Genomic DNA, 14,454 nt, shown 5'->3' on the forward strand with positions numbered 1-14,454 from the left:
TGGTTGTTACTGATGTGGTTGGTGACGATGTAGTTGCAGAAGTTGTGGATGGACTTGTTGTTGAACTTGATGTTTGACTGCTTGTTGCTGATGTTGTTGGTGACGATGTAGTCGCAGAAGTTGTGGATGGACTTGTTGTTGAACTTGATGTTTGACTACTTGTTGCTGATGTGGTTGGTGATGATGTAGTTGCAGAAGTTGTGGATGAACTTGTGGATGTTGAACTAGATGTTTGACTGCTTGTTGCTGATGTTGGTGACGATGTAGTTGCAGAAGTTGTGGATGGACTTGCTGTTGAACTAGATGTTTGACTGGTTGTTGCTGATGTTGGTGACAATGTAGTTGCAGAAGTTGTGGATGGACTTGTGGATGTTGAACTAGACGTTTGACTGGTTGTTACTGATGTGGTTGGTGACGATGTAGTTGTGGATGGACTTGTAGATGTTGAACTTGATGTTTGACTGGTTGTTGCTGATGTGGTTGGTGATGATGTAGTTGCAGAAGTTGTGGATGGACTTGTTGTTGAACTTGATGTTTGACTGCTTGTTGCTGATGTGGTTGGTGATGATGTAGTTGCAGAAGTTGTGGATAGACTTGTGGATGTTGAACTAGATGTTTGACGGGTTATTGCTGCTGTTGGTGACGATGTAGTTGCAGAAGTTGTGGATGGGCTTGTGGATGTTGAACTAGATGTTTGACTGGTTGTTGCTGATGTTGGTGACAATGTAGTTGCAGAAGTTGTGGATGGACTTGTTCTTGAACTTGATGTTTGACTGGTTGTCGCTGATGTCGTTGGTGACGATGTAGTTGTGGATGGACTTGTAGATGTTGAACTTGATGTTTGACTGGTTGTTGCTGATGTGGTTGGTGATGATGTAGTTGCAGAAGTTGTGGATGGACTTGCTGTTGAACTTGATGTTTGACTGCTTGTTGCTGATGTGGATGGTGACGATGTAGTCGCAGAAGTTGTGGATGGACTTGTTGATGTTGAACTTGATGTTTGACTGCTTGTTGCTGATGTGGTTGGTGATGATGTAGTTGCAGAAGTTGTGGATGGACTTGTAGATATTGAACTTGATGTTTGACTGGTTGTTGCTGATGTTGGTGACGATGTAGTTGCAGAAGTTGTGGATGGACTTGTTGTTGAACTTGATGTTTGACTGGTTGTTGCTGATGTGGTTGGTGATGATGTAGTTGCAGAAGTTGTGGATGGACTTGTGGATGTTGAACTAGATGTTTGAATGGTTATTGCTGCTGTTGTTGGTGACGATGTAGTTGCAGAAGTTGTGGATGGACTTGTGGATGTTGAACTAGATGTTTGACTGGTTGTTGCTGATGTTGGTGACAATGTAGTTGCAGAAGTTGTGGATGGACTTGTTCTTGAACTTGATGTTTGACTGGTTGTTGCTGATGTCGTTGGTGACGATGTAGTTGTGGATGGACTTGCAGATGTTGAACTTGATGTTTGACTGGTTGTTGCTGATGTCGTTGGTGACGATGTAGTTGTGGATGGACTTGTAGATGTTGAACTTGATGTTTGACTGGTTGTTGCTGATGTGGTTGGTGATGATGTAGTTGCAGAAGTTGTGGATGGACTTGTGGATGTTGAACTAGATGTTTGACTGGTTGTTGCTGATGTGGTTGGTGATGATGTAGTTGCAGAAGTTGTGGATGGACTTGCTGTTGAACTTGATGTTTGACTGCTGGTTGCTGATGTGGATGGTGACGATGTAGTTGCAGAAGTTGTGAATGGACTTGTTGATGTTGAACTTGATGTTTGACTGGTTGTTGCTGATGTGGTTGGTGATGATGTTGTTGCAGAAGTTGTGGATGGACTTGCTGTTGAACTTGATGTTTGACTGGTTGTTGCTGATGTGGTTGGTGACGATGTAGTTGCAGAAGTTGTGGATGGACTTGTGGATGTTGAACTAGATGTTTGACTGCTTGTTGCTGATGTTGGTGACGATGTAGTTGCAGAAGTTGTGGATGGACTTGCTGTTGAACTTGATGTTTGACTGCTTGTTGCTGATGTGGTTGGTGACGATGTAGTTGCAGAAGTTGTGAATGGACTTGTTGATGTTGAACTTGATGTTTGACTGGTTGTTGCTGATGTGGTTGGTGATGATGTTGTTGCAGAAGTTGTGGATGGACTTGCTGTTGAACTTGATGTTTGACTGCTTTTTGCTGATGTGGTTGGTGACGATGTAGTTGCAGAAGTTGTGGATGGACTTGTTGATGTTGAACTTGATGTTTGACTGCTTGTTGCTGATGTTGTTGGTGACGATGTAGTTGCAGAAGTTCTGGATGGACTTGTTGTTGAACTTGATGTTTGACTGGTTGTTGCTGATGTGGTTGGTGATGATGTAGTTGCAGAAGTTGTGGATGGACTTGTGGATGTTGAACTAGATGTTTGAATGGTTATTGCTGCTGTTGTTGGTGACGATGTAGTTGCAGAAGTTGTGGATGGACTTGTGGATGTTGAACTAGATGTTTGACTGGTTGTTGCTGATGTTGGTGACAATGTAGTTGCAGAAGTTGTGGATGGACTTGTTCTTGAACTTGATGTTTGACTGGTTGTTGCTGATGTCGTTGGTGACGATGTAGTTGTGGATGGACTTGTAGATGTTGAACTTGATGTTTGACTGGTTGTTGCTGATGTCGTTGGTGACGATGTAGTTGTGGATGGACTTGTAGATGTTGAACTTGATGTTTGACTGGTTGTTGCTGATGTGGTTGGTGATGATGTAGTTGCAGAAGTTGTGGATGGACTTGTGGATGTTGAACTAGATGTTTGACTGGTTGTTGCTGATGTGGTTGGTGATGATGTAGTTGCAGAAGTTGTGGATGGACTTGCTGTTGAACTTGATGTTTGACTGCTGGTTGCTGATGTGGATGGTGACGATGTAGTTGCAGAAGTTGTGAATGGACTTGTTGATGTTGAACTAGATGTTTGAATGGTTATTGCTGATGTGGTTGGTGATGATGTAGTTGCAGAAGTTGTGGATGGACTTGTGGATGTTGAACTAGACGTTTGACTGGTTGTTACTGATGTGGTTGGTGACGATGTAGTTGTGGATGGACTTGTAGATGTTGAACTTGATGTTTGACTGGTTGTTGCTGATGTGGTTGGTGATGATGTAGTTGCAGAAGTTGTGGATGGACTTGTTGTTGTTGAACTTGATGTTTGACTGCTTGTTGCTGATGTGGTTGGTGATGATGTAGTTGCAGAAGTTGTGGATAGACTTGTGGATGTTGAACTAGATGTTTGACTGGTTATTGCTGCTGTTGGTGACGATGTAGTTGCAGAAGTTGTGGATGGGCTTGTGGATGTTGAACTAGATGTTTGACTGCTTGTTGCTGATGTTGGTGACAATGTAGTTGCAGAAGTTGTGGATGGACTTGTTCTTGAACTTGATGTTTGACTGGTTGTTGCTGATGTCGTTGGTGACGATGTAGTTGCAGAAGTTGTGGATGGACTTGTTGTTGTTGAACTTGATGTTTGACTGCTTGTTGCTGATGTGGTTGGTGATGATGTAGTTGCAGAAGTTGTGGATAGACTTGTGGATGTTGAACTAGATGTTTGACTGGTTATTGCTGCTGTTGGTGACGATGTAGTTGCAGAAGTTGTGGATGGGCTTGTGGATGTTGAACTAGATGTTTGACTGGTTGTTGCTGATGTTGGTGACAATGTAGTTGCAGAAGTTGTGGATGGACTTGTTCTTGAACTTGATGTTTGACTGGTTGTTGCTGATGTCGTTGGTGACGATGTAGTTGCAGAAGTTGTGGATGGACTTTTTGTTGTTGAACTTGATGTTTGACTGCTTGTTGCTGATGTGGTTAGTGATGATGTAGTTGCAGAAGTTGTGGATGGACTTGTTGTTGAACTTGATGTTTGACTGGTTGTTGCTGATGTGGTTGGTGACGATGTAGTTGCAGAAGTTGTGGATGGACTTGTTGATGTTGAACTTGATGTTTGACTGGTTGTTGCTGACGTGGTTGGTGATGATGTAGTTGTAGAAGTTGTGTATGGACTTGTAGATATTGAACTTGATGTTTGACTGGTTGTTGCTGATGTTGGTGACGATGTAGTTGCAGAAGTTGTGGATGGACTTGTTGTTGAACTTGATGTTTGACTGGTTGTTGCTGATGTGGTTGGTGATGATGTAGTTGCAGAAGTTGTGGATGGACTTGTGGATGTTGAACTAGATGTTTGACTGGTTATTGCTTGCTGTTGGTGACGATGTAGTTGCAGAAGTTGTGGATGGGCTTGTGGATGTTGAACTAGATGTTTGACTGGTTGTTGCTGATGTTGGTGACAATGTAGTTGCAGAAGTTGTGGATGGACTTGTTCTTGAACTTGATGTTTGACTGGTTGTTGCTGATGTTGGTGTCGATGTAGTTGCAGAAGTTGTGGATGGACTTGCTGTTGAACTTGATGTTTGACTGGTTGTTGCTGATGTGGTTAGTGATGATGTAGTTGCAGAAGTTGTGGATGGACTTGTGGATGTTGAACTAGATGTTTGACTGGTTGTTGCTGATGTCGTTGGTGACGATGTAGTTGCAGAAGTTGTGGATGGACTTTTTGTTGTTGAACTTGATGTTTGACTGCTTGTTGCTGATGTGGTTAGTGATGATGTAGTTGCAGAAGTTGTGGATGGACTTGTGGATGTTGAACTAGATGTTTGACTGGTTGTTGCTGATGTGGTTGGTGATGATGTAGTTGCAGAAGTTGTGGATGGACTTGCTGTTGAACTTGATGTTTGACTGCTTGTTGCTGATGTGGATGGTGACGATGTAGTTGCAGAAGTTGTGGATGGACTTGTTGTTGAACTTGATGTTTGACTGGTTGTTGCTGATGTGGTTGGTGATGATGTTGTTGCAGAAGTTGTGGATGGACTTGCTGTTGAACTTGATGTTTGACTGGTTGTTGCTGATGTGGTTGGTGACGATGTAGTTGCAGAAGTTGTGGATGGACTTGTGGATGTTGAACTAGATGTTTGACTGCTTGTTGCTGATGTTGGTGTCGATGTAGTTGCAGAAGTTGTGGATGGACTTGCTGTTGAACTTGATGTTTGACTGCTTGTTGCTGATGTGGTTGGTGACGATGTAGTTGCAGAAGTTGTGAATGGACTTGTTGATGTTGAACTTGATGTTTGACTGGTTGTTGCTGATGTGGTTGGTGATGATGTTGTTGCAGAAGTTGTGGATGGACTTGCTGTTGAACTTGATGTTTGACTGCTTTTTGCTGATGTGGTTGGTGACGATGTAGTTGCAGAAGTTGTGGATGGACTTGTTGATGTTGAACTTGATGTTTGACTGGTTGTTGCTGATGTGGTTGGTGACGATGTAGTTTGCAGAAGTTGTGGATGGACTTGTTGTTGAACTTGATGTTTGACTGGTTGTTGCTGATGTGGTTGGTGATGATGTAGTTGCAGAAGTTGTGGATGGACTTGTGGTTTTTGAACTAGATGTTTGAATGGTTATTGCTGCTGTTGTTTGGTGACGATGTAGTTGCAGAAGTTGTGGATGGACTTGTGGATGTTGAACTAGATGTTTGACTGGTTGTTGCTGATGTTGGTGACAATGTAGTTGCAGAAGTTGTGGATGGACTTGTTCTTGAACTTGATGTTTGACTGGTTGTTGCTGATGTCGTTGGTGACGATGTAGTTGTGGATGGACTTGTAGATGTTGAACTTGATGTTTGACTGGTTGTTGCTGATGTCGTTGGTGACGATGTAGTTGTGGATGGACTTGTAGATGTTGAACTTGATGTTTGACTGGTTGTTGCTGATGTGGTTGGTGATGATGTAGTTGCAGAAGTTGTGGATGGACTTGTGGATGTTGAACTAGATGTTTGACTGGTTGTTGCTGATGTGGTTGGTGATGATGTAGTTGCAGAAGTTGTGGATGGACTTGCTGTTGAACTTGATGTTTGACTGCTGGTTGCTGATGTGGATGGTGACGATGTAGTTGCAGAAGTTGTGAATGGACTTGTTGATGTTGAACTAGATGTTTGAATGGTTATTGCTGATGTGGTTGGTGATGATGTAGTTGCAGAAGTTGTGGATGGACTTGTGGATGTTGAACTAGACGTTTGACTGGTTGTTACTGATGTGGTTGGTGACGATGTAGTTGTGGATGGACTTGTAGATGTTGAACTTGATGTTTGACTGGTTGTTGCTGATGTGGTTGGTGATGATGTAGTTGCAGAAGTTGTGGATGGACTTGTTGTTGTTGAACTTGATGTTTGACTGCTTGTTGCTGATGTGGTTGGTGATGATGTAGTTGCAGAAGTTGTGGATAGACTTGTGGATGTTGAACTAGATGTTTTGACTGGTTATTGCTGCATGTTGGTGACGATGTAGTTGCAGAAGTGTGTGGATGGGCTTGTGGATGTTGAACTAGATGTTTGACTGCTTGTTGCTGATGTTGGTGACAATGTAGTTGCAGAAGTTGTGGATGGACTTGTTCTTGAACTTGATGTTTGACTGGTTGTTGCTGATGTCGTTGGTGACGATGTAGTTGCAGAAGTTGTGGATGGACTTTTTGTTGTTGAACTTGATGTTTGACTGCTTGTTGCTGATGTGGTTGGTGATGATGTAGTTGCAGAAGTTGTGGATAGACTTGTGGATGTTGAACTAGATGTTTGACTGGTTATTGCTGCTGTTGGTGACGATGTAGTTGCAGAAGTTGTGGATGGGCTTGTGGATGTTGAACTAGATGTTTGACTGGTTGTTGCTGATGTTGGTGACAATGTAGTTGCAGAGTTGTGGATGGACTTGTTCTTGAACTTGATGTTTGACTGGTTGTTGCTGATGTCGTTGGTGACGATGTAGTTGCAGAAGTTGTGGATGACTTTTTGTTGTTGAACTTGATGTTTGACTGCTTGTTGCTGATGTGGTTAGTGACGATGTAGTTGCAGAAGTTGTGGATGGACTTGTTGTTGAACTTGATGTTTGACTGGTTGTTGCTGATGTGGTTGGTGACGATTTAGTTGCAGAAGTTGTGGATGGACTTGTTGATGTTGAACTTGAATGTTTGACTGGTTGTTGCTGACGTGGTTGGTGATGATGTAGTTGCAGAAGGTTGTGTATGGACTTGTAGATATTGAACTTGATGTTTGAACTGGTTGTTTGCTGATGTTGGTGACGATGTAGTTGCAGAAGTTGTGGATGGACTTGTTGTTGAACTTGATGTTTGACTGGTTGTTGCTGATGTGTGGTTGGTGATGATGTAGTTGCAGAAGTTGTGGATGGACTTGTGGATGTTGAACTAGATGTTTGACTGGTTATTGCTGCTGTTGGTGACGATGTAGTTGCAGAAGTTGTGGATGGGCTTGTGGATGTTGAACTAGATGTTTGACTGGTTGTTGCTGATGTTGGTGACAATGTAGTTGCAGAAGTTGTGGATGGACTTGTTCTTGAACTTGATGTTTGACTGGTTGTTGCTGATGTCGTTGGTGACGATGTAGTTGTGGATGGACTTGTAGATGTTGAACTTGATGTTTGACTGGTTGTTGCTGATGTGGTTGGTGATGATGTAGTTGCAGAAGTTGTGGATGGACTTTTTGTTGTTGAACTTGATGTTTGACTGCTTGTTGCTGATGTGGTTAGTGATGATGTAGTTGCAGAAGTTGTGGATGGACTTGTTGTTGAACTTGATGTTTGACTGGTTGTTGCTGATGTGGTTGGGTGACGATGTTAGTTGCAGAAGTTGTGGATGGGACTTGTTGGATGTTGAACTTGATGTTTGACTGGTTGTTGCTGATGTGGTTAGTGATGATGTAGTTGCTGCAACTATGGTTGTTGTAGTTGCAGGCTCAGTAGTTAAAGGAACTGGACCAGCTGTAAAAAATATTTTTAATAGATTATTGACTGAATCCAAAACTTTGTCTTTCTTTGATTTCTTTGCGTTTACTTACATATAGTTTGGATTGAGGATGCAGACAGAGCCACACTTAAGGTCTCATTGCTCTACTTAGCTGCAATTGCTAAAGTTTCAGCAACTTCGTCATTATTTGGGAGGTCAGAAATGGGGATATTGTTGCGGAGCACAACCCCAATATCAGCTGCAGTTGCATCTTGTCGTAGACGCACAGCACGGCTACATTAAAAGACAGAAATCAGAGGTATTGAGAGAGATCTGTAGATTTCTAATGTTCAAATTAACACAGGAAACACTAAAAATACGTGATGACCTGTATTCAGTTATTGACTGAAAAAATACTTACCGGAATTGTTTCACAAAGCAGCGGACCAAATCTCTTTCCATATTTTCTTGTGTAGATAGGTGTACACTGTAAAAGTGAATTGTGGAAATGAATTATTAAAAATGTATAACACTATAACATGTATGTTTTTGAACCATCAAAAATATATTGAAACATGACATTTTCTTATACTTCCAAGGCTTGCACTGGTGTATGACTGAATTACAACTTGGACTTCGACTGACTTGGATTAAATTTGGATCCAAATTGATTAAATTCAACAACCAACTAATTATATTATTAAATTTAACAACTGACTTGAATGGACTTAATTGTGAATACCTTGACATTTCTTTAATTGAAATTCTAAAAGTCAATAATGGAAAGAATTGTATACAAAGGTCAACATACCGTGTCTATTACTCGACTTTCAAGTTCTTTGTATGTTGTTCTGTTGGGGTTAGTGAGTTCTTCTCGAAAAATCTCTTGAGGTAAAGTTGGCTGAAACAATATAGATTGGCTCAACACCTGAAGTTGCTGATGTGGTTGGTGACGATGTAGTTGCAGACGTTGTGGATGGACTTGTGGATGTTGAACTAGATGTTTGACTGGTTGTTGCTGATGTAGTTGCAGATATTGTGGATGGACTTGTGGATGTTGAACTAGATGTTTGACTGGTTGTTGCTGATGTGGTTGGTGACGATGTAGTTGCAGAAGTTGTGGATGGACTTGTTGTTGAACTTGATGTTTGGACTGCTTGTTGCTGATGTTGTTGGTGACGATGTAGTCGCAGAAGTTGTGGATGGACTTGTTGTTGAACTTGATGTTTGAACTACTTGTTGCTGATGTGGTTGGTGATGATGTAGTTGCAGAAGTTGTGGATGGACTTGCTGTTGAAACTAGATGTTTGACTGGTTGTTGCTGATGTTGGTGACGATGTAGTTGCAGACGTTGTGGATGGACTTGTGGATGTTGAACTAGACGTTTGACTGGTTGTTACTGATGTGGTTGGTGACGATGTAGTTGTGGATGGACTTGTAGATGTTGAACTTGATGTTTGACTGTTGTTGCTGATGTGGTTGGTGATGATGTAGTTGCAGAAGTTGTGGATGGACTTGTTGTTGAACTTGATGTTTGACTGCTTGTTGCTGATGTGGTTGGTGATGATGTAGTTGCAGAAGTTGTGGGATAGACTTGTGGATGTTGAACTAGATGTTTGACGGGTTATTGCTGCTGTTGGTGACGATGTAGTTGCAGAAGGTTGTGGATGGGCTTGTGGATGTTGAACTAGATGTTTGACTGGTTGTTGCTGATGTTGGTGACATGTAGTTGCAGAAGTTGTGGATGGACTTGTTCTTGAACTTGATGTTTGACTGGTTGTTGCTGATGTCGTTGGTGACGATGTAGTTGTGGATGGACTTGTAGATGTTGAACTTGATGTTTGACTGGTTGTTGCTGATGTGGTTGGTGATGATGTAGTTGCAGAAGTTGTGGATGGACTTGCTGTTGAACTTGATGTTTGACTGCTTGTTGCTGATGTGGATGGTGACGATGTAGTTGCAGAAGTTGTGGATGGACTTGTTGATGTTGAACTTGATGTTTGACTGCTTGTTGCTGATGTGGTTGGTGATGATGTAGTTGCAGAAAGTTGTGGATGGACTTGTAGATATTGAACTTGATGTTTGACTGGTTGTTGCTGATGTTGGTGACGATGGTACTTGCAGAAAGTTGTGGATGGACTTGTTGTTGAACTTGATGTTTGACTGGTTGTTGCTGATGTGGTTGGTGATGATGTAGTTGCAGAAGTTGTGGATAGACTTGTGGATGTTGAACTAGATGTTTGACTGGTTATTGCTGCTGTTGGTGACGATGTAGTTGCAGAAGTTGTGGATGGGCTTGTGGATGTTGAACTAGATGTTTGACTGGTTGTTGCTGATGTTGGTGACAATGTAGTTGCAGAAGTTGTGGATGGACTTGTGGATGTTGAACTAGATGTTTGACTGGTTGTTGCTGATGTCGTTGGTGACGATGTAGTTGCAGAAGTTGTGGATGGACTTTTTGTTGTTGAACTTGATGTTTGACTGCTTGTTGCTGATGTGGTTAGTGATGATGTAGTTGCAGAAGTTGTGGATGGACTTGTGGATGTTGAACTAGATGTTTGACTGGTTGTTGCTGATGTGGTTGGTGATGATGTAGTTGCAGAAGTTGTGGATGGACTTGCTTGTTGAACTTGATGTTTGACTGGTTTTGTTGCTGATGTGGATGGTGACGATGTAAGTTGCAGAAGTTGTGGATGGACTTGTTGATGTTGAACTTGATGTTTGACTGGTTGTTGCTGATGTGGTTGGTTGATGATGTAGTTGCAGAAGTTGTGGATGGAATTGTTGTTGAACTAGATGTTGACTGGTTGTTGCTGATGTGGTTGGGTGACGATGTAGTTGCAGAGTTGTGGATGGACTTGTGGATGTTGAACTAGATGTTTGACTGCTTGTTGCTGATGTTGGTGACGATGTAGTTGGCAGAAGTTGTGGATGGACTTGCTGTTGAACTTGATGTTTGACTGCTTGTTGCTGATGTGGATTGGTGACGATGTAGTTGCAGAAGTTGTGAATGGACTTGTTGATGTTGAATCTTGATGTTTGACTGGTTGTTGCTGATGTGGTTGGGTGAATGATGTTGTTGCAGAAGTTGTGGATGGACTTGCTGTTGAACTTGATGTTTGACTGCTTTTTGCTGATGTGGTTGGTGACGATGTAGTTGCAGAAGTTGTGGATGGACTTGTTGATGTTGAACTTGATGTTTGACTGCTTGTTGCTGATGTTGTTGGTGACGATGTAGTTGCAGAAGTTCTGGATGGACTTGTTGTTGAACTTGATGTTTGACTGGTTGTTGCTGATGTGGTTGGTGATGATGTAGTTGCAGAAGTTGTGGATGGACTTGTGGATGTTAGAACTAGATGTTTGAATGGTTATTGCTGCTGTTGTTGGTGAACGATGTAGTTGCAGAAGTTGTGGATGGACTTGTGGATGTTGAACTAGATGTTTGACTGGTTGTTGCTGATGTTGGTGACAATGTAGTTGCAGAAGTTGTGGATGGACTTGTTCTTGAACTTGATGTTTGACTGGTTGTTGCTGATGTCGTTGGTGACGATGTAGTTGTGGATGGACTTGTAGATGTTGAACTTGATGTTTGACTGGTTGTTGCTGATGTCGTTGGTGACGATGTAGTTGTGGATGGACTTGTAGATGTTGAACTTGATGTTTGACTGGTTGTTGCTGATGTGGTTGTGATGATGTAGTTGCAGAAGTTGTGGATGGACTTGTGGATGTTGAACTAGATGTTTGACTGGTTGTTGCTGATGTGGTTGGTGATGATGTAGTTGCAGAAGTTGTGGATGGACTTGCTGTTGAACTTGATGTTTGACTGCTTGTTGCTGATGTGGATGGTGACGATGTAGTTGCAGAAGTTGTGAATGGACTTGTTGATGTTGAACTTGATGTTTGACTGGTTGTTGCTGATGTTGGTGACGATGTAGTTGCAGAAGTTGTGGATGGACTTGTTGTTGAACTTGATGTTGACTGGTTGTTGCGATGTGGTTGGTGATGATGTAGTTGCAGAAGTTGTGGATGGACTGGTGGATGTTGACTAGATGTTTGACTGGTTATTGGCTGCTGTTTGGTGACGATGTAGTTGCAGAAGTTTGGATGGGCTTGTGGATGTTGAACTAGATGTTTGACTGTTGTTGCTGATGTTGGTGACAAATGTAAGTTGCAGAAGTTGTGGATGGAACTTGTTCTTGAACTTGATGTTTGACTGGTTGTTGCTGATGTCGTTGGGTGACGATGTAGTTGTGGATGGACTTGTAGATGTTGAAACTTGATGTTTGACTGGTTGTTGCTGATGTGGTTGGGTGATGACGTAGTTGCAAGAGTTGGTGGATGGACTTTTTGTTGTTGAACTTGATGTTTGACTGCTTGTTGCTGATGTGGTTTAGTGATGATGTAGTTGCAGAAGTTGTGGATGGACTTGTTGTTGAACTTGATGTTTGACTGATTGTTGCTGATGTGGTTGGTGACGATGTAGTTGCAGAGTTGTGGATGGACTTGTTGATGTTGAACTTGATGTTTGACTGGTTGTTGCTGATGTCGTTGGTGGAGTTGTTAGTTGCTGCAACTATGGTTGTTGTAGTTGCAGGCTCAGTAGTTAAAGGAACTGGACCAGCTGTAAAAAATATTTTTAAATAGATTATTGACTGAAACCAAAAACTTTGTCTTTCTTGATTTCCTCTTTGCGTTTACTTACATATAGTTTGGATTGAGGATGCAGACAGAGCCACACTTAAGGTCTCATTGCTACTTGCTGCAATTGCTAAAGTTTCAGCAACTTCGTCATTATTTGGGAGGGTCAGAAAATGGGGATATTGTTGCGGAGCACAACCCCAATATCAGCTGCAGTTGCATCTTGTCGTAGACGCACAGCACGGCTACATTAAAAGACAGAAATCAGAGGGTATTGAGAGAGATCTGTAGATTTCTAATGTTCAAATTAACACAGGAAACACTAAAATACTGATGACCTGTATTCAGTTATTGACTGAAAAATACTTACCGGAATTGTTTTCACAAAGCAGCGGACAAATCTCTTTCCATATGTTCTTGTGTAGGATAGGTGTACACTGTAAAAAGTGAATTGTGGAAATGAATTATTAAAAATGTATAACACTATAACATGTATGTTTTTGAACCATCAAAAATATATTGAAACATGACATTTTCTTATACTTCCAAGGCTTGCACTGGTGTATGACTGAAATTACAACTTGGACTTTCGACTGACTTGGATTAAATTTGGATCCAAATTGATTAAATTCAAACAACCAACTAATTAATATTATTAAATTTAACACTGACTTGAATGGACTTAATTGTGAATACTTTGACATTTCTTTAATTGAAATTCTAAAAGTCAATAATGGAAAGAATTGTATACAAAGGTCAACATACCGTGTCTATTACTCGACTTTCAAGTTCTTTGTATGTTGTGCTGTTGGGGTTAGTGAGTTCTTCTCGAAAAATCTCTTGAGGTAAAGTTGCTGAAACAATAAGATTGGCTCAACACCTGAAGTTGCTGATGTGGTTGGTGACGATGTAGTTGCAGACGTTGTGGATGGACTTGTGGATGTTGAACTAGATGTTTGACTGGTTGTTGCTGATGTAGTTGCAGATATTGTGGATGGACTTGTGGATGTTGAACTAGATGTTTGACTGGTTGTTACTGATGTGGTTGGTGACGATGTAGTTGCAGAAGTTGTGGATGGACTTGTTGTTGAACTTGATGTTTGACTGCTTTGCTGATGTTGGTGTGACGATGTAGTCGCAGAAGTTGTGGATGGACTTGTTGTTGAACTTGATGTTTGACTACTTGTTGCTGATGTGGTTGGTGATGATGTAGTTGCAGAAGTTGTGGATGGACTTGCTGTTGAACTAGATGTTTGACTGGTTGTTGCTGATGTTGGTGACAATGTAGTTGCAGAAGTTGTGGATGGACTTGTGGATGTTGAACTAGACGTTTGACTGGTTGTTACTGATGTGGTTGGTGACGATGTAGTTGTGGATGGACTTGTAGATGTTGAACTTGATGTTTGACTGGTTGTTGCTGATGTGGTTGGTGATGATGTAGTTGCAGAAGTTGTGGATGGACTTGTTGTTGAACTTGATGTTTGACTGGTTTGTTGCTGATGTGGTTGGTGATGATGTATTTGCAGAAGTTTGGATGGACTTGTTGTTGAACTAGATGTTTGACTGGTTGTTGCTGATGTGGTTGGTGATGATGTAGTTGCAGAAGGTTGGATGGACTTGTTGTTGAACTTGATGTTTGACTGGTTGTTGCTGATGTGGTTGGGATGATGTGTTGCAGAAGTTGTGGATGGACTTGTTGATGTTGACTTGATGTTTGACTGGTTGTTGCTGATGTGGTTGGTGATGATGTAGTTGCAGAAGGTGTGGATGGACTTGTTGTTGAACTTGATGTTTGACTGGTTGTTGCTGATGTGGTTGGTGATGATGTAGTTGCAGAAGTTGTGGATGGACTTGCTGTTGAACTTGATGTTTGACTGGTTGTTGCTGATGTGGTTGGTGATGATGTAGTTGCAGAAGTTGTGGATGGACTTTTTGTTGTTGAACTTGATGTTTGACTGGTTGTTGCTGATGTGGTTGGTGACGATGTAGTTGCAGAAGTTCTGGATG

The 14,454-nt window shown here is 41.7% G+C and overlaps 2 protein-coding genes across 2 annotated transcripts; both read right to left on the reverse strand.

Annotated features, from left to right (window-relative positions):
- Nucleotides 1-3,874: 3,874 nt before the first annotated feature.
- LOC115250856 (uncharacterized protein DDB_G0271670-like) lies at nt 3,875-6,016 on the reverse strand (the record flags this gene model as incomplete). Its single annotated transcript, XM_029841115.1, has 5 exons — nt 3,875-4,202; nt 4,240-4,724; nt 5,061-5,280; nt 5,369-5,449; nt 5,505-6,016. Coding segments are annotated over 5 exons (1,626 nt in total), but the record flags the coding sequence as incomplete, so codon positions are not given.
- Nucleotides 6,017-9,626: 3,610 nt separating this feature from the next.
- On the reverse strand, nt 9,627-13,892 carry LOC115250857 (uncharacterized protein DDB_G0271670-like; the record flags this gene model as incomplete). The annotated part of the gene is made up of 7 exons (XM_029841116.1): nt 9,627-9,850; nt 9,935-10,247; nt 10,926-11,161; nt 11,230-11,484; nt 11,544-11,764; nt 12,051-12,199; nt 13,437-13,892. Coding segments are annotated over 7 exons (1,854 nt in total), but the record flags the coding sequence as incomplete, so codon positions are not given.
- Between the last annotated feature and the right edge of the window lie 562 nt (nt 13,893-14,454).

This window comes from Takifugu rubripes, chromosome 8 (assembly GCF_901000725.2).
Source record: "Takifugu rubripes chromosome 8, fTakRub1.2, whole genome shotgun sequence".
NCBI lineage: Eukaryota > Metazoa > Chordata > Actinopteri > Tetraodontiformes > Tetraodontidae > Takifugu > Takifugu rubripes.